Raw genomic sequence first — 18,971 nt, forward strand, 5'->3', positions numbered from 1 at the left:
TGAATGCAGAAGGATGATGATGGCTTTTGATGGAGTAGATGACCTTAGGGTCTTCAATGTTTGGCCAAGGTCTAATCAATCCACAACACTCCCTTCAGCCGCTTTCAAGACCATTGGAACAAGTTCTCACCTGCCCATTTCTTCTTCCAGGGGAAGTCTTCCCATACTTGTATTGATGCCCCCCTACCTCACCAAAGGGTTTGAGGTCCTTCAGTTAATCTTAACCTGGTTTAGCTTGTCTGCCAAGGTGGTTTTACCAAGATGTGGCAGCTGCACATGTTCCAGGTTCTAGAAGTCATGGGTGAGAGTTGGGTGAAGGTAGACTCTGAAGGTAGACTCCAAAGGTGTAGTCCTGGAGAGAGATCGGCAATTCTCATACCAGAGATGTTAGTCGTCCCTCAACAAGGAAGGGGGATCCAGGCTGAATGAGAAGGGGAGAATTGAGCAGGGAGGATGAACTAGCTGCTTGGTTGGGAGAAGCCTAGAATGCATCCAGAATTTCCCTGAACTTTGATTACCCCCAAGTACTCCCATCCAATAGGCCATGGGCAGTAATAAGTACCCTATGGGCATGGGTGTTTTGGGACCCTCTACCTCTCTGTTCTTCCCCTACATCCTATGGGATACTGTTAGGAGCCAAAGCCCTAAGGTATCCCCTCCCCATGGCCCACCCCGCCCACCTTCAATGGGGCTATCCCATCTTCTGACCTCATCATCCATTCCCTGCAAGGCAGATTAAACTAGGGACCAGATAAGCTCCAGTGGCCTCTCCCCATCTTCAAGAGTCCCATGACCCAGTCATCCCACAGACTGGGGAGGGCTGGCCAGGGAGGGGCAAGTTCCTGAGTCCTCACATTCACCTTATCTCTTACCTCCTAATTTAGAGTCAACTTCCTCCCTGGACCTGCCTTATGCTGGGGGCAGGGGGAGGGTGGGGCCATCTCAGATTCCCCCTCCCCCCACCCTGGCATAGGACAAAGAAAAGCTCAAAGCCAACATTGTGAGAAGGTCCAGCATTTATTAGAAACTGAGTCATCAGCAACCCATTGTATGCTGGGGTCAAGGTTGGGGGGCACTTTTGGCGAAGCCTATAGGGAACCAGAGGAACCAATGGAGAGGAGGGAAGGGAGGCCCCCCATTCATACCCACACTTGAACATGCAATCATACAGATCTGGATTCAGTCACATGGACTTTTGCAGACTCTTTCCCCCCTTAGACTGAGGGCTTCTTGGCCACTGAAAGTGTTAGCCTTTCTCTTCACCCCAATGGGTATGGTACACAGTAAGCACTTAATAAATGACTGTTGACTAAATGACTCACACAAATACACACACACACACCTCCCCACAGACACCTGTCAAACAGGCGTTACACATTCTAAAGTTCCTTGTCACACAGATTCAGCTACAAAAAGAAACACCACATCACACACACACACACACACACACACACACACACACACACACACATACACAAACACAAACACACCCCAACCCCCCCACTCCTGTCAGTCAGAAGGCTAGCTTTCCCTTGAGCTGCTCCTGCTCCTGGTTCAGAGTTCAGATATAATTTGCCACATTTTTTTTAGGTAGGGTTCAGATATAGAAAGAAATAGAGAGGATGGGGATGGCCCTTCCCTCCAGAGACCCCAGTCCTAACTTGATCTCACAAGAAAAGTGGGGGAGGGACTATGGTCTGAAAAAGAGGAACCCCAGTCCCTCCAGAATATATCTTCTTGAAAAGATCTAGTCCCTAGAAGTCACTATCAATTTTTTTTTTTTTACAAAACCAACCCCCTCCCCACAACAACAACAAAAAAATTTCCTTTTTTTAAAACCCCCAACCAAGAAAAGCCTATGACCAGTCTGGCATTGCTGGCACAGGGGGAGCACAGTTAGCCCCCAGACCACATGCTCTCCCCCTTGACTCCAGCTAGCTTCCTGCTGCAGGCTCCAGTCACCGGTGGCTCATGGGACTTTGCTCCAACGAGAGGAGAGGATGGACAGATAGACGGACGGATGTGAACATGACCAGTCCTGGGGAGAGGGAGAGGAGGGTGGAAGGTGTCTGCCCAGAGTAGAAGAACCACCTCCCACCTTCGACTTCAGGGCCCCACCTAGGTTGGCATCGCCAACCCCAAGCTCCACCCAGTTCCCATGGGGTACCTGTGAGACCTCAGTCTTATCTTCCCACATTGCTTAGTCCAGATACTGAGGGAGCCCTAACATTCAGGTTTTCATAGATGCAGGCGGAATCCTCGCTCATCCTGGTGGGGAGCAAAGTTGGGTCTCAGATTCAAGGTGGGGAGGGGCTTCTGGGCAGCTCTAGAGACTAGGAGTTGCCCCCTTTCAGACCCCACCCAAGCAGCAAGTCTATTTTCCCAAGTCTATTTCTGTGTTCCTGCCAGTCATTCCCTATCAAGTCTCCCTAAGAGACCCTGAGCTCTTGGGGGGTCTAGGGATGGGTTCACTCAAGAAACCCCAGGCTACCCAGTAGGGCCCATGGTCATCTGCTGCCCCCTGGTGGGAACCTTGGCTAATGTTGGGGGAGGTGTTAGGAGGCCCTCTTCCCTAGTGCCCCACTTAGATAGGCTGGGCACCCAAACACCATCCACTGCTGAAATCCCCCTCATTCTACCCTATTTCTGACTATGTGTCACCCATTTATTCCCCTCAGATTCCCCCCCATTCACTACCATCCACCTTCTCCCTGTCTCCACTCACACAGACTGGGCCCTGGAGGGTGACAGTCCCTTGCTCCTGGAGGTGTCCGAGGGTGGGGAACGAATGTTTAGATATTCCCGCTCCTTCCGCCTGTTGCGCTATAAGATGGGAGAAAGAGGTCACTACGGGAGTACAGGAAAAGGAAGTAAAATGGGGAGAGGAGATTGAAGCCAGGCGGTGACAGTGGGAAACAGATTTACCTAGGATAGTACCCTGGGGGTCAGAGGGCATGGGGAGACAGTCTGGGGAAGGGGGGCCTGGTTCACCTGCTCCTCCTGCAGCCGCCACTGCTCCCCTTCAATATGCCTCTGCACAGCCATATAGACAAACTTATACTGGGCTTCAGTCTGCACCATCCCAGAGCGCTGCTGTCGGACCCGCTGGATGGTCCTGGGGATGTCTATATCACAGTCCAGTCCTGGTGGGGAGGGGGAGAAGACACCAACTTCATGGACCTGGGGTCCCCTAGGTAGAGGTGGGGGAGGTTACATGGCAGGAACACAAGGGTCATGGAGTTGGAGGGGGATCCCCAGATCCAAACAAGGGGTCTAAGCAGCCTGCTTTGAAGAAAAGTGAAATCGTCCAACAGAACCCCCCCTTCCAACCCACCATGCCTACTCCTCAGATTTCCTCAACATGCCCCTCTCTCCATCGCTGGTCCTAGTGCTTCCCTGCCTCTTCCATCCCATCCCCATCCTCCTCATTCTCTTGAGTCTTCTTCCCTTCTCTCCTCAGTCTCTTCACCAATAAACACTTTTACATCTCTTCCATCTCCCTTTAAACACTCAATGGACTGACCTATGGGAAGAGGGAGAAGTTTTGAGACTTGGGCAAAGAAATACACATTTATAAAGTGCTTACTTTGGGGGGAACACTTACAGAGAATTTTTTGTATGGGGCAAGGAAACATGCATTTATAGAGCACTTACTGTAGGGGGAAGGGAATATGCATTTATAGAGCTCTTGGAAAAGGGATATGCATTTACAGAGCACTTACTGTATATGGGGAAGAGAATATGCATTTATAGAGCTCTTACTGGATTAGGAAAGGGATATGCATTTATAGAGCACTTACTGTATATGGAGAAGGGACTAGAGCTCTTATTTATAGAGCTCTTATTGTGTTAGAGAAAGGAATGTGCATTTATGGAAAGCTTACTGCATGTGGGAGAAGGAAATATGCATTTGTAGAGCATCCACTGTGTGCCAAACATTTTAAAATATCTTATTTGATCCTCACAACTCTGTGAGGTAGGTGGTATTTATGTCCCTGTTTTACAAATGAAGAAACCCAGGCAGGTAGTTCTTGCCCAGGGTCACACAAGTCTGAGGCTGGATTTGAACTCGAGTCTTCCTGACTCTTCCGCTGGCCAACATCACCTTGTTACCCAAGAGTCAAAGTTGTACAAAGAGTGCATTTCACTCACTTCCAAATTCCTGTTCTTTCTTTAAAGCCCAAATGCCACCTTTTCCAGGGATGATCCCCAATGATCTCCTGGGCTTGGTAACAACTTCTCCATTGACACACTTATTTTGAAATCTCATGTGTGTCCCCCACTGGACTGCAGGCCCTGGAAGGGCAGGGATCTCCTCTTATCTAAACTGTCCCTATCTCTATCTCTTTGTCTCTCTGTGTTTCTCTGTGCCTGTCAGTCTCTTATCTCTTTGTCTCTGTTTCTGTCTCTTTGTCTCTGTCACTATCTGACTCTCTCTCTCTCCCAAAGCCCAGAAGAGAGTTGGACAAACAGTAAGTGATTAGTAAATGCTGATGGACTGACATGAAGCTTGGGATCTGGAGGGGACCTGGGAGTGTTGGGGGCTGGGGAACAGCCATACCCTGCCTGCGAATGGTGTCCACCAGGATGTCAATCACGATGATGGTGCCAGTGCGTCCAATGCCAGCACTAAGGACAAAAGTGAGTCACCCAGAGGGACTTGCTGGTGGCCCTCCCTTACCCCAACCATTCCCACAGATCCCTATGGCCAGCCGCCCTTCCCCCACCCCCTCACAAAGTCCAACCACAGAACTACCTGCAATGTACCACGATGGGCCCAGAGTTCGGAACGCTGCTCTGGGCCTGGTTCACCTGGTCCAGGAAGCTGAGAACGCCCCCAGGCTCGGTGGGGACCCCGTGGTCTGGCCAACTGAAGTACTGGTAATGTGTCACCTTCCTCAGCTGCTCCTCCTGAGCCCGGGCAGGGGGAAGCAGAGTGGTCAAGGTGCCTAACTTCATCATTTGTAAAAAGCGCAAGTCCCTCATTTTACAGTTGAAGAAATGGATGCCAAAGGTTAATGACTTGTCCAAGGTCATTTGTCTTGCTTGGATCCCTAGCACTGGTCCCTTGTAAGAAACCCTTAATAAATGCTTGATTTGCTGACAAACTTAGAAGGGTGATATGTATTAGAAACAGGATCCAGATCCTCTCACCTCCATACCCTTTCCAGAATGTTCCCCTCACTCCTCCCCCATCCACATCATCGTGTCTGGGAGATGTTGGCTTGTTAACTCAAACTAAATTGAGAAACAGAAGAATCAGGAGAGAGGAATGAGGGGCTCCCTTCTCCCCAGGTAAAGCTGCCCTGGAGCAGATCCAACTGCCACCCCTCCATTTTTGTCTTCTGGGTGGGCCTCCTCCCAAACTATGGCAAGGAAGATCATGTTCTCAGGCCCTCCCTCCCATTCCCTCCCCCAGCCCTCCCCAGGCTCACCCTGTCTGTGCGGCCCATCTCCAGCTCCCTCACGTAGTATCCTTGGGCCTCCCTCTCGCTTACATGGCGCACACGGACACAACCATAGTCTTTGGTGCAATGTTGATCCGGCCAGTATCGGAAACACTTGTTCTGAGGGTGGAGGGAGACAGTGAAACCTGACCCTGCTGGGGACCGTGACTCAACCTCCCCCCCAAGACCCATCAAAATCAGTTCCCTCACTCTTCCTCGCTCCATCTCCTTGGTTGTCATGACGATGACATGCGTGTTCTCTTGGTACACCATGGCCCAAAAGTCGTTGACTGTGGTCTGTAGGCAGCCCTGGGTTGCTATGTACACTTTGGCAGGTTCCTGGCTCTGCCCATCCTCAGGGATGCTCTAAAAGGGGGGGATGGGCAAACAGCTCAGTGGTCAAGGTCAGAGTCACAGTCACAGGCCCTATCTGCAGTGGCACCTTAGGCCTGTGGCTCCTCTGCCTCCATTGGAGCTAGGATGAAGGTGGGAAAAGTAGAGAGCAGAGCCACAGGGGCAGGGAGGGTCCAACAGGAGCCCAATGGGACTTTCCTCCAGGTCCAAGTGGCCACAAAAAGTGAATTTAGCCTCCAGGAGATGAGAGAAACACCCAGAGGGACAGATCCACTCGCAGATTAGAAGCAGGTAACCTTGGCTTAAACCCCAATTTGGGGGCTTTGCCCAACAAGGGAACTTTGAAGTAAATGGGGCCCTCAGTAATGAATCCCAAAGCCTAGAGGATAGATGGTTTCCAACCACAGCTGCTAGATTCCTGTCAGGGAAAGCAGGTCACTTCCCGAGCCCCCCAGTTCCCCTGAAGCCAAGGCTAAGGGTCCCCAAACTTGAGACTTGGAAGTGTCTTAGAGGTCATCTAGTGCAAATCCTTATTTTAAAGAAGGGGAAACTGAGGCACTGAGCAATGACCATTTCTTGCTCAAGGTCACACAGCAAGTAAATTGCAGAGCTGGGACCCAGACCCCAGTCATCAAACATCCAGTTTCTTCTACACCATACCACGCTTTCTACACAGATTCCTCTGTATAAACAAGGTCACAAGCATATGAGCCAAAAAGTTCCTTAGAGAGGTTTTCTAGACTCATTGTCCCTTCCTGGTCACTCATTTTTCAGAGGAGAACACTGATTCCTAAGAGGTCCAAAGTCACCAGGTGGGTAAGTCGAGCCTCTGTCTAATTCCAAAGTTAATATTCTTTTCACTAGCATGTGGTATGTGACCACACCTGCAGGTAAACACACACACACACACACATACCTTAACATAGTTGGCATTAATGTAGTCAGCACCTGGCACACTCCCATCCACATCTCTCAGGGTAACGCGGGTGGTGTCGACTGCAGGGGGTGGGTAGAGAAAAGGGTGAAAGAATCGGAAATGGTTTGGAGGTAAAGAAAAAGGGTGCCCAGAGCCTATAGGGCACTGGGACACTGGATACCAGGATACAGGGTGCCCTGGTCTCCCTCCCTCCCTCTTTTTTCTTTGCCAGTGTTTGACCTTCCTGAAGCTGAAGGGCAGAGGAAGCTGTGGTAAAGAGAAGGGGGATATGAATGCCTGAGGAACACGTGTGTGTGTGTGTGTGTGTGTGAATGACTTTGTCGGGGAGTGGTGTGGAGAGTGATATGGTGAGTTAGCCCAGGACATGAAGGATTCAAAGAACTACCCACTGGAGGGAGGGGAAAGGGGAAAAGAAATCCAGGCCTAGAAAGGGCAGGTCTATGGGTTCTCTCCCACCCCCAGACCCCCCAGCCTGAGATCCTCACAGGGAAGAATGTTCTTGTAGCGGTTTTTGGCTTTGTTCTCAGGGCGCTGCCCCTCCTTCCGGGGGTACAAAAGCTTACACTCCTGTTGCTGCAGCATCTGGGGAGATAAGACCCACACCTGGCTCAGCCCCACAGCTCAACCTTGGTCCCCTCCCCTGCCCCCATGGCTCACCCTTGTCCCAATTTCAGCTCTGACTCCAGTCCTGACGCCAGCCCCACAGATCAGCCCTGGTTCAATCCCCCAACCCATGGCTCGACCTTGACACTAACCCTTTAATTAACTAAACCCCAGCCTCAGCCTAATTCCATAGCTAATCCTAACCCCACCCCCAGATCTCAAGTCTCTTCCTCTTGGTTTACCCCATTCTCAAACCAAGATCATCCTTATTGCCCTTTTTCTTCAAGGTCTGAAGAGACCCAGTTACATAATCAAGGTCATAATACTAGGCAAGGACAGAGTTCAGGAGTGTCAGGTCCCCTGATGCTGGATCTGGGGGCTTTAGAGATCAAGATTAGGGGCAGCAACCAGATCTTCTACCCATACCTCAAACTCCTCCCAGAATCCCTGCTTGGCCTTCTCACTCTGATCTGCCATCTTGTTGAGCTCTCGGACACGGTTCTCAATGTTGGCAGCATTTATCCTGGTGGCATTGAATGGCTGGCAGGAAGAACAGGATCAGGGTCAGCTCAGCCAGCCCTCTGTTTCCCCCCAGTCCTAGCTCTCCCAACCATCTCCTCCCCCTCTACTCCAGCAATGGGTATGTGGGAGCAAAAGTAAAGTTTCATTCAGAGAAACTTGGATGTTTTCTGTTTAATTGCAGTTGGTCTAAGCTCCAAGCAGCAGCTAAACAAATATTCCTAAAACACAGGTCTGGACACATCCCTCCACTGCTCCAAAGTCTCCAATGGCTCCCCATTGCCTCTGTGATGAGCAAAGTCAACCTGCTCAAGTCTGACATTTAAAGCCCCCCACAATCTGGTCCCCACCCAGTCCTATGGTCTGGCCATCAAAGCTTCCTAGGACTTGGTGACCTTCCTCTAAGAGTTTCTTTTTACTAGATGGTAAGCGCTTTGAGAGCAGGGGATGATTGGGATGTGATGCCTAGTACACAGTAGGTGCCTAATAAACGCTTGCTGCTCACTGTAGCTCCAGTCCCTTTGAATTCCAGAACCTGAGTCAGAAGGGACCTCAGAGGTCACTGACAACTCTATTCCATACCAGAAAGAGAAACTACCGCCAATATCCCCCAACTGCCAACCTCCCCAGCACACAGTCACCCAGGTACTCCATGGAGCTCTCAAATGACAGGGAGCCTGTTATCTCCCAGAGAAGCTCACTGGCACACTGGCACACTGACACAACTCTCATGGCTGAGAAGTTTTCTGACATCCTGTCTGCATCTGCCTCTCTGGAGCTTCCCCCGTGGCTCCTAACGCTGCCTGCTGAGGCCTAACACAACGGGGCTAATCCAATTTTTTACGAGATCAAAAAGGCTGGATGATAAGTCTGTAGGTACGTTGTGGGGACATTCTGAGATGCTGGGACAACCAAATACCTAGTTCTTGTTCAATCATTTCAATCGTGTCTAATTCTTCATGATCTGAGCTGGGGCTTTCTTGGCAGAGATAACTGGTTGCCATTTCCTTCTCCAGTTCATTGTACAGGTAAAGAAACTGAGGCAAGTTTTTTTTGGTTTTGTTTTGCAAGGTAACAGGGTTAAGTAACTTGCCCAAGGTCACACAGATAGGTAATTATCAAGTGTCTGAGGCTGGATCTGAACTCAGGTCCTCCTGGCTCCAGGGCTGGTGCTCTATCCACTGTGCCACCTAGCTGCCCCCTGAGGTCACATTTGAACTCAGTTCTTCCCAACTCCAGGTTTAGCATTCTATCTATTGTGTCAGCAACCTGCCCCAACCAAACAGAATATAATTCCCTTTTAAGTTTCTTCCTTCTCCAGGTTAAATACAGGGACCCTAAATTTTGGGAGCCCATGGGGGACTTTATTTGACAGGTAAAAAAAATGAGAGCCACTCTCCCTGTCTCCTTGCTCTAGGGGCCTTTCCTCATCCTGGCTGTGGAAGGCTGTGCATGAAGGAGGTGGCCTCTAACCCCTGAAACTTCTGGGACTAGCAGGTACCTGTTTGAGATGCACGACGGCCCCTGATTTCTCCACCATGGGGTTCTTCTTATAGTGCTCCACAAGGTCCGTCAGGGTGTCAAAACGCTCCCCTCCACCCACGTCGTACTTGCCATCAGCCTGGGGAGGAGGCATGTGAGTGGGACCCCCGGCACGCTCCCCCTCCCTTCTCCCCTGCTCTGCCAGAGGCCACACCTGGAAGCGGATCATGACATGGGTGACCCGGGGCCGGCGGTCACCGCCTTCTAGCTTGTCCAGCTCCTGGGTGAGAACAGAGAGCACGAAGTCACCAGGTTTGCTTTGACTCTCCCGTACCAAGAAGCTTCCAGGTTTGCCCTTTTCTGTTAGCAGCTTCTCGGCCTCCTTGCCAAAGAGGTGTCCATGGTACCACCTGGAAGGGGATGGAGAGGATGGGACAAGTGAGGGCAAGAAAGGGATGGCATTCACCTGAATCAACTCAGTTCAAGGGCTGCCCCCCAGCAGATAAACCGAGATCCAGGGTTAATCTGGGAGTCTTTCTAAAGTAGGACCAGATTTCCTCTCATGACTAAAATCCCAGAATCTGAAGAGTTGGGCGGGACCTCAAAGGCCATCTTGTCCACCCCATACCCAACTAAGGAATCCCTTCTCCAATATCCTTGACAAGTGATCATCTGGCCTTTGCTTGAAGACCTCCAAGGATGGAGGCAGCTCACTCCACTTTGGGACAACCCAAATGGCAACGCTTAAAGGACTAGCTATGGCATCAGAGGACCTCAAATCTAAATTCACCTCTCGGACCCTTCCCCACACTGCTTTCAACCCCGCTGGAAACAAATAGAAGACTCTTCCACAAGCTGGCCCTTCCGATGCTCAAGGCCAGTGATAGCGGCCTCCACTAAACATTCTTATCCAAGGCAGGATGATCTTAGTTCCTTCAACTGAGTAGGAACAAACTCACCTAAGGCAAAGTATCTCACCAGCTCCAGACCACACTTTGTATCCATCAACTCAGACATCTTGCCATCTGCCCCACGGATCCATTCACAAACCTCCCTCTTATTTATATTTCATGTTATCAATTCAACACTACCGTCCACTCTGGAAAGGCCTTGGTAGCCAACTGCTCTAGGGATCAACTCAGCATCCCTAGGACCCTCCAGATTAAAACTCTCTTTCCTGACTGCCCCTCTCCTATACAGATTGTCTCATTTGTTGAGATGGGAAGCTCCTCATAGGCAGGACTATATCCCTTTTTCTATTTCACAGGACAATAAGAAAGGGCCGGAAGGGAATTCAGAGGTCATCTTTTACAGATGAGGAAACTGAGGCCCAAAATAGTTAAATGACTTGTCTGAAGTCGCACAGTATCAGAAGTAAAATTCAAACCCAACAAGACTATTGTATGATGTGAAAATAAATAAATTAAAAGAAAAAAAAGAATCTAAACCCAGACTCTCTGGACTCTAGAACCACTCAAGGGTGGCTGTGTCCCAGGCTTATCACAGTGACTGGAGTAGAATTCTTTTTCATTCTTCTGTCTCAAGGTCCTCCACCATCCTGGTCATTCTCCTTCACATTCTCCAGTTTCTCAATGTCTTTTTGGGAAGTGGAAGAGGGAGAAAATGCCTTTCCCTGGTCCACACAGCTAGTAAAAGTTGGAGGTCATATTTGAACTGAGGTCTTTCTAACTCCATGACCAGTGATCCACCCAGCAGCCCCTTCAATGTCTTATTTAAACGGAAGCATTCAGACTGAACACTGGGACCTGTGAGGGTACAGGGCTGTGTGATAACATCACTTGCTTGTTGTGGGAAGCTCTATCTCCCCTGGCTCTCCCTCAGCACCCAATACAGGAGGCACAGGCAATGTATAAAGAACTACCTATGGCATCAGATGACCCACGTTCTAATCCTGCCCTCTTCACTTCCAAACCTGGAATGCTCTCCCTGCTAATCTGCCTCCTGCTTTCTTCAGCCCCCTTCTCCAGGAAGCCTTTCCCCACCCTCCTGAATTCTGGTGCCTTCCCTCTGCTGATTATTTCCCATTTAGCTTGCCTATATATAGTTTGTATAGAGTCGTTTTCATGCTGTCTCCCAGTTAGATGGTGAGAGCCCTGAGGACAGGGACTATTTTTTGCTTCTTTTTTTTAATATTCCCAAAACTCATCACAGTGTCTGGCTGTGCTGTGTGACCTTGGATATGTCACTTATAGGCAGGGAATGCCTTACTTTCTATATTTCATAGAATCAAAGAATAAGACCCAGGAAGGTGGCCCCTGGGGCTAACTTTCCTCAACTGTAAATAAACAGATGATGTCTGAGGTCTGTCCTAGATCTCCATCGATGATCCAATGATCTAATGTGGTTGAGCTTCTGACAGGGGCAGAGCTGGGCTGGGGGGTGACTGACATATTGTGGGGTGGGCCAAGGAGAGGGTTCTCCCTGCGAGTCCCTCACTGGCCACTAGGTGGCGGCCTCTCCCCACTCTGCAGAAATGGGGCAGAGCTAGGGAGGGCTGTTAGGCATGTTACTTTGGGGGGGGGTCTCTAGAGGAAGGCAGGGACACAGTTTGTCCCTAACATAAACACCTTGGTGGGGACCTCCTGCCATGAGGCTCTCCTACCCATATTGCCCAGAAATACCCCCCCATCCTCTTGTTATCACCCTTACCACCAACCTATGACACCCACTCTGTCTCTCTCTGCTTCTAACCTCCCAACCCCCAAGGTCTTAGACCCAGATCGCCCAACCTCCCCCTCACTATAGATGAGGTCCACTTCCTCAAAGTCACACAGTCAGTAATTATGATTTGGTGATAATGCTAATAATAACTCCCACTCATAAATATGCAGGGTATCAGCCTTGTAGCATCTCATCTCCACCTCCTGATAACCCTGTGAAGTAGGCACTATGATTATCCTATTTTATAGATGGGGAAACTGAGGCTCTAAGAAGTTAAATGGCTTTTGCCCAAGTTCCCACAGTTACTGAGTGAGGATGTGTGGGAGAGTAATGGCCAAGTCTTCCTTCCCTCGAAGCTGGCCATCTATCTGCTGTGCCCACAGCCCACACCACTGGTCAGTGTCTGAGTCAGCCTGGCCTTCTGCCTCCAAGCCCAGCGCAACCATTCTTCCTGCTACATGTACAGAACTCTAGGCTCTTTCCTTTGGTTCTGGTTCAGAGGAGTTGGCAGAGGCATCCTGGGACAAACTGTACTGGACTTCAGGAATAGTGAGTAGTCCAGTTTGGCTGGAACACACAGTGTATGAAGAGGGGTAATGAGAACTAAGCCTGGAGGGGTTGGCCGGGCCAGACTGTGGTGGGCTGGTGAGGACACACCAAGGAGTCTGTTTTATCCCAGAGGCAAGAAGCTGACCTTGAAGGCTGGGGGCTGGGGGATGTGCTTTGGGGAGATTATTTTAGCAGCTGTGCAGATGAATTGGGGCAGGGAAAGAGAGAGAGGGAGACTGTAGGCTTGGGGACCCAAGTGAAGGCAAATGGGAGAGGGGTTGAGGGGGCCGAGGTGGAGCATCGGCCACACGAGCAGCAAGATGGATGGATGCCAGAGATACTGTCAGGCCATGATGTGAGTGGCAACTGATGGGCCAAGAGGAAAGAGTTGGGGACAGTGAGCCAGACAAGTGTGGATCACTGGAGAAGATGAGTCCCATTTGGGACACCCTGAGTTTGAGAAGAGGGTAGAAATGTCCAGGGTTCGTTTGGTGATGACCTAGTAAGCAGGCAGTGATGCCAGAGTGAAGCTCAGAAATGACTTAAGCATTGGGAGTCATCTGTGTCAAGACACTTAAACCACAGTAGTGGATAAAATCATCAAAAGAAGTTAAGGAGAAAAAGAGAATTGGGCTAAGGATTGGGAGACTCCCACAGATAGGGTTGGACACAGACAAGACCGGGAAGATGGGAAGGAAAACCAATTCATCCCCAAAGCCAGCTGGGGTAAAAAGGTCCAGGAGAAAGGTGATCCGCTGTCAAAAGTGAAGGAGGAGTCATCAGATGAAGGCTGAAAAAAGTGGATGGGATTTTGTGGTACAGAGATTGCCGGCAATGTTGGAGAAAGAACAGTTCGACTGAGTGGTTGGGACAGAAGCCAGATTCCAAGGGGCTGGGGAGGGAGAGAAATCCACTTTTTCTAGTTTGGCTGAGAATGAGAGGAGCAATAGAGGAGATTGAGGGGCTGGTGGGGAGATAGTGAGGGGTTTTGTTGTTGTTTTGAGAAAGGAGGAGACCTGGGTGTGTTTGTAAGCACCGGGGAAGGAGCCAGTAGATAAGAAGAGATTAAAGATGAAAGACAGAGCAACTATTGACTAAGGTAAACTGCCAGAGGATACAGAAGGGGAAGAGATCAAGGGAACAAATGAAGGGCCCTGGCAAGGAGAAGGGCCAGGTCCTTGTCAGAGATGGCAAAGGAAGAGTGTAGATGATGTAGAGGGATGTGGAGGTAGGGAATTGGGGAGGAAAGGAAAGTCACAATGCATGGTCTTTATTTTCTCAGTAAAGTTAAGAGGGAAGGTCCTCTCTACTAAGGAGAAGCTAGTTGATGTCAGAAGCTTGAGAAGAGATTTGGAAGAGCTAACATCAGAGGGAGAGAAGAAGAAAGGAGGGGGGAGGAAGGGGAAAAAGAAGGAAGACGAAAGAAGGAAGAAGAAAAAAAGGAAGGAGGAGGAAGGAGGAGGTATGGAAATTAGGCAACATACATTTGTAGTGGGCCCAGATAGCACATTTTGGGGGCTAACTTGGACATGATTCACCAGCATATAAGCAGGAACAGAGAAAGGTGATGGTAGAAGTAACCCAGGGCTAGGTCTGAAACTTAGTTTGAAGCCCTCCAGTTTCAAGGAGCTTAACACACTTCACTCCATTTTATCAATGCCCTTTCAAACTCAAACCTCTCCCAAATGTCATTTGCCCAGGGCAGAGGATTGTGGGCCTATCACATTCCTGGTTGCAGATGCCATCCCCCTCCCTGAACGACCACATTAAGAAAGGCATTGTCTCTAGAAGGAGGCAGGAAAATGCTTTAACAGGGATATACACTGGAGAGAAGGACTAACCACTCTAGAGGGCTATAAGGGCAGCAAATAATATTGGCCCTGTCTTCCTGGAGGAAGTGGATCATGGGGAGAATATGCTCATTCCATCTTCTCCCTTGAATCATATACTGTCCAAGCTGGCTGAGACTTTAGAGATCATGATGCCGAGACCCAAAGATTTGCCCAAGATTTGCCCTCCGAAGCCGTGGGAGGGCTGGGACTAAACCCCAGGTCTGCTGGGCCCTTGTCATTCTACCTCAGTGACTCCAGACTAGAGAAATCAGGGCAAAGTCAAACAAAAGGACTCAATATTCTTGATTTTCCTGGGGAGCTCCTCCCCCTGCTACAGCTCCCACATAAAGGGAGAGTAGGGTTAAGATCTAGGAAGGCTTGCAATGATTGTCCAGTAGCCTAGAAATAACACGAGACAAAAATGTAGAGATCTGAATTCAAATCCCAAACTTTCTAGCTGGTTGAATAGGAGCATGTCACTTGATCTCTGAAACTCAGTTTCTTCACCTGTAAAATGAGGATGAGGCAGTACTGGACTGACAGGCAAAAGACTTGGGTTTAAATGTCCTGCTTTGATATAGACTACCTGTCAGACTCTGGGCAAGTCCCTCAGTCCTGAGTCCGAGGCAATCCCCTACATTTTTGCTTAGAGATGGGTGTCTATTTGGGTGTGGGTTCCCAAACCCACAAGAGTATGTATTGATGCACAAATAATAATTCTATTTGTGTTACCTAGCTCACAGGCCAATAAACTATAAAGCATTATAGAAACATGAACTATTATTTATAACTAGTCACCACAGCAGCAGGGGGAGGCCCTGGATGGGGAGAGGGGAAAGGGGTTCAGCTGGAGGAAGTGAGATTTGGTCAGGGAGCCTTTCTTGGTTTCCCTTTCTGATGGGTATGTGTATGTGTATGTGTCTGGTTAGGGAGGATGGAGAAAGAGAAGAGACCAGAGGGTCACAGGGGAAGAGGGAAGGACTACTGCAGGTCACAGTCAACTAGAAGCTATAAGGAGAGGAAATGGTTCCACACTGGGGCCATCAAGCTAAATCCCCAACTGTGAGTGAGTGAGTAAAGAGCCCAGTGCCAAGGAGCCTGTCCTCCCCCTCTCTGAGACCTGACTCTCCTTCCTGAGATCTAATCTCTGTGATTCTTGTTGCATAACCATGGACAGTTACCCAGCCTGGTAGAGTCAAAAGAACTCTAGGCTTGGAGTCAGATCTCATCTGGGTTCAGATCCTGCCTCTCAACTTGTGTTGGTAATTGGATTGTCCTAGACAAGCCAGTTTATCTTTCTGAGTCTGTTTCCTTCTCTGTAAAATAAAGATGACTTGGAGTAACTCCTCAGTTGTAAAACAATGTACAAGAATACTTTGCTACCCCAAAGCACTTGACAAGTATCAACTTTTTTGTTTTGGACATTTCTGGGGGGGGGGGGGGTCTGGACTTGGGATTTCTGTCACAGGAAATGGGGACTGCCCAGTGTGGAAATTCCCTTCACTGATGCATATTAATAACTAGTCTGTAGCTTAGACTGGAGCATGGAGAGATTAAATGATTTGTCCAGGGTCGCTCAACATGGTCAGTAGGGGTCAGGGAATTGGGTTTAAATTCAAGTCTTCTTGAAGTTATCATCACTCATCACCATCATCACCATCATCAGTATCCCTGAAATAAGATAGAAATCAGCCCCCCTTCCAGCCCTTCCCTCTCTGGGCATCTCTCTCCAAGCATGAAATTGGGGAGGCAGAGGGGCCTTGAATGTCATGCCAGGCAACTGGAGCTCACCTCTCAGAGGTGGGGTCCTGGCAGTTGAGTGGGTATCTGAGTTCGATGACATCCCCATTCTTCTCCCTCAACAGGCCATGTTGCTCCGTGTAGTACTGCACCAGCTCAGCCAGAGTGGCAAACTTCTCACCTCCATAGAGGTCATAGTAATCCCCCGAGTTCTGGATTTTAATGTGGGTCACCTCCTCATTTCTCCTGCAGAGAGCAAGATCACACAGTCAAGGCCTATAGGGGGAGAGACTAGGGTGGAGGCCATGACTTCAGGCCCAACATGCAACCTCCTGGCCAATCCTCACATGAGAAGCTCCATCTCCTGCCTCACCTCCATCTCCTGGCCTCCCCGGCTTCCTTCCAGTTTCAGCTAAAATTCCACCTTTTCCAGAAAGTCTTTCCCAATCCCTCTAATTATTTCTTGCTCATCTTGTTAGTACATACTGGTTTCCCTCTCCCATTAGATTGAATGGATCCCCAGCACTTAGCACAGGGTCAAGCAAATAGTAGGAGCTTAATAAATGTTTGTTGATTGGCTAACTGGACAGAAGAGGGCTCCTGTTTAATGGCAGAGGAAAGAAAATCTGCAGGACCCAGACAGTAGTCCCCCTGCCTCAGGATGAAAACTGAAACAGCCCTCCAAACCTCTTAGAGAGGGTTCCGTCAGGAAAGGTCATGGGATCTTGGATTTAGAGCTGGAATCACAAAGCCGTCAAATCCACCCCTCTTTTTAGAGATAATGAAACTGAGGCACAGGTAAGTTAAATTACTTATCTGGGATCACACATCAAATAAGTATCTGGGGCAGGATTTGAATTCAGGTCTTCCTGACTCCAAGTCTATGCTCCATCAATTTTGCCACCCAGGGAACCCCATCTCCTTTAGTTGTTTAATATCCCTAGGAAGTTGTTCTAAGAGCCTTCCTCATTCTCTAATCATTCGGAGGGGTATCAGGGAGAGGTATCTTGGAGTGAAGAAGATACCCTGGGTTCGAATCTTGCTTCAGGACTTTACTAGCTGTGTGACCTAGGAAAATCATTTTCTCAGTCTCCTCATCTGTAAAATGGGGATGGAAAAATGGCTGCTTCCTTACAGGCAAATCTGCTCATCAAATAAGATAGTATAAAAATTACTTTGCAAGTCTTTACGTTCTACATGAACACCCACACACATCTCCCAAGGCTCAGACCCCAAGCTGTGGGAAGGTTCATTTTTAATGTCTTACTTCTTGCTACCTTATCCTCAGTGGGGATCTTTGAAAAGATTTGGGAGATTGTTCTGATGCTTATTCCCCAGCTCCCTCACCCCAAATGTCTCCCCCCATTACCCAGTCCAGTTTGTGTGACTCAGGTAACTCCCGCTCTCTTGGGTGGGAAATCCCAGGGTGCTCCTCTCTAATTTCCCTTCCCCCTCCCCCCACACAATACCCTTGTTCAAGAAGACCACTCCTCCCTCAAACTTCAACCCCCCTCCTGATGGGTGCCCCAGTCAGACAATTGAGGCCATTGATACACCAGAGCCCTAAGGGAGTCCAGGCTGGACCAGGCCCTCCCCTTTCCATCACCCCCCCCCCAACTCAGTTCACAGACACACACAAAGAACATGGGTCATTGAGGGGGGGAGGGGGATACAGAGAAACCCAAGCCCAGAGAAAATGGAGATGCGGAAGGGGGAAGGGCCCGCCTTACCTCCAACTATAGAACTATCCTCCCCACTGGCATTGACTCTAGGGATGGGGCTAGAAGGCAGAACTCTTGTTATCCAAGTCTACCCCCTCCCCAAAAAAGGCAGAGGAAGGGGAGGGGCCTCTGGGATTCTTAAAGAAGGAGACCATAGAAGACAAGTGAGGCCAGACCAAAAGAATCTTATTTCTCCATATGCTCTCCCTAAGGAGGAAGTTCTAAGAAGAGTAGGTTCACTCTCTAATTGCTACTCCTTGACCTTCACCACTAAACAGACACTGTCCATGCCCATAGGGAGACAGGGAAAGGACAGGAGCATCTGGCAAGAGGGGAGATCAGGCATCTCTCAGATGCTATGCAGTTTGGTTCAAGGCTGCACATATACTAACCCTCTTCTATCCTCTATAAGGTAACAAGGGTCCTTTTCTCAGGCCTTAGGACCCCCATTCAATAAAGACCCCAGAACAGCTTTTCCCCTGGGAAGAATTCCATGCCTCACGGCTCGGTGTGGCCTCCAGGTGTAAGGGTGCTGGTCAGGTCCTTCTCTGGTGACCTTTGTTCAGAGAAGTATCTTCCCCTCCCACGCATCCCCCTGCTTTGAGTCTCTGGCTACATCTCCTGGACACACATATAAATATTTGGATATTCCAGGAGCCACTGGCCTCTATCAACACGCACATCTGCCTCCAGCTGAAGAAATGGGAGCTGTGGGGGAGGGGAGTCTGTCATTCACCTTGGCTTTGACCTTTGCTGCATGGAAAGAAGAGCGACTCCTCAAGGCCCCACACCCTAATCTGGACCCAGTCTCTCTTCCTCTTTAGAATCCTGGCCCTCCTCCCAACTGAGGAAGCGAAGTTTGCCCCCCTAGCTGCCACACTCCAACTCCCAGAGGGTCCCAGACATCCCTACCTGACCGAGAGGGTAAAGTCGCCAGGGTTGCTTTTGCTAGGCCGGGCCAAAAAACTGCCATGTACGCCACGGGTGAGAAGGAGCTTCTCAGCCTCCAGCCCACTGATGTTGGGGTGAAACCACCTGAGGAAATAAGAGATAAGGCAAACAGTGAGCTCTACCTAGCTTAGACTCCACAACACAGTGGGGAGGC

The 18,971-nt window shown here is 49.5% G+C and overlaps 1 protein-coding gene across 2 annotated transcripts in view; it reads right to left on the reverse strand.

Moving 5' to 3' along the window:
- Positions 1-1,006: 1,006 nt before the first annotated feature.
- The window catches only part of LOC141509330 (tyrosine-protein phosphatase non-receptor type 11-like), a 35,755-nt gene continuing 17,790 nt past the window's right edge, over positions 1,007-18,971 (reverse strand). For both annotated transcript variants that reach the window (XM_074218790.1, XM_074218791.1), the window contains exons 2-16: positions 18,779-18,901; positions 16,197-16,391; positions 9,557-9,752; positions 9,362-9,481; positions 7,768-7,881; positions 7,224-7,320; positions 6,718-6,797; positions 5,658-5,813; positions 5,436-5,567; positions 4,757-4,911; positions 4,562-4,629; positions 2,992-3,143; positions 2,726-2,823; positions 2,168-2,268; positions 1,007-2,038 (exon numbers count right to left, since the gene is read on the reverse strand). In XM_074218790.1, the coding sequence (XP_074074891.1) occupies positions 2,184-2,268; positions 2,726-2,823; positions 2,992-3,143; positions 4,562-4,629; positions 4,757-4,911; positions 5,436-5,567; positions 5,658-5,813; positions 6,718-6,797; positions 7,224-7,320; positions 7,768-7,881; positions 9,362-9,481; positions 9,557-9,752; positions 16,197-16,391; positions 18,779-18,901 (1,771 nt within the window). In that variant the 3' untranslated portion in view covers positions 1,007-2,038; positions 2,168-2,183. The remainder of the gene's footprint in view (positions 2,039-2,167; positions 2,269-2,725; positions 2,824-2,991; positions 3,144-4,561; positions 4,630-4,756; positions 4,912-5,435; positions 5,568-5,657; positions 5,814-6,717; positions 6,798-7,223; positions 7,321-7,767; positions 7,882-9,361; positions 9,482-9,556; positions 9,753-16,196; positions 16,392-18,778; positions 18,902-18,971) is intronic.

The sequence above is a fragment of the Macrotis lagotis genome, chromosome 1, assembly GCF_037893015.1.
Source record: "Macrotis lagotis isolate mMagLag1 chromosome 1, bilby.v1.9.chrom.fasta, whole genome shotgun sequence".
In the NCBI taxonomy this organism is placed as follows: Eukaryota; Metazoa; Chordata; class Mammalia; order Peramelemorphia; family Peramelidae; genus Macrotis; species Macrotis lagotis.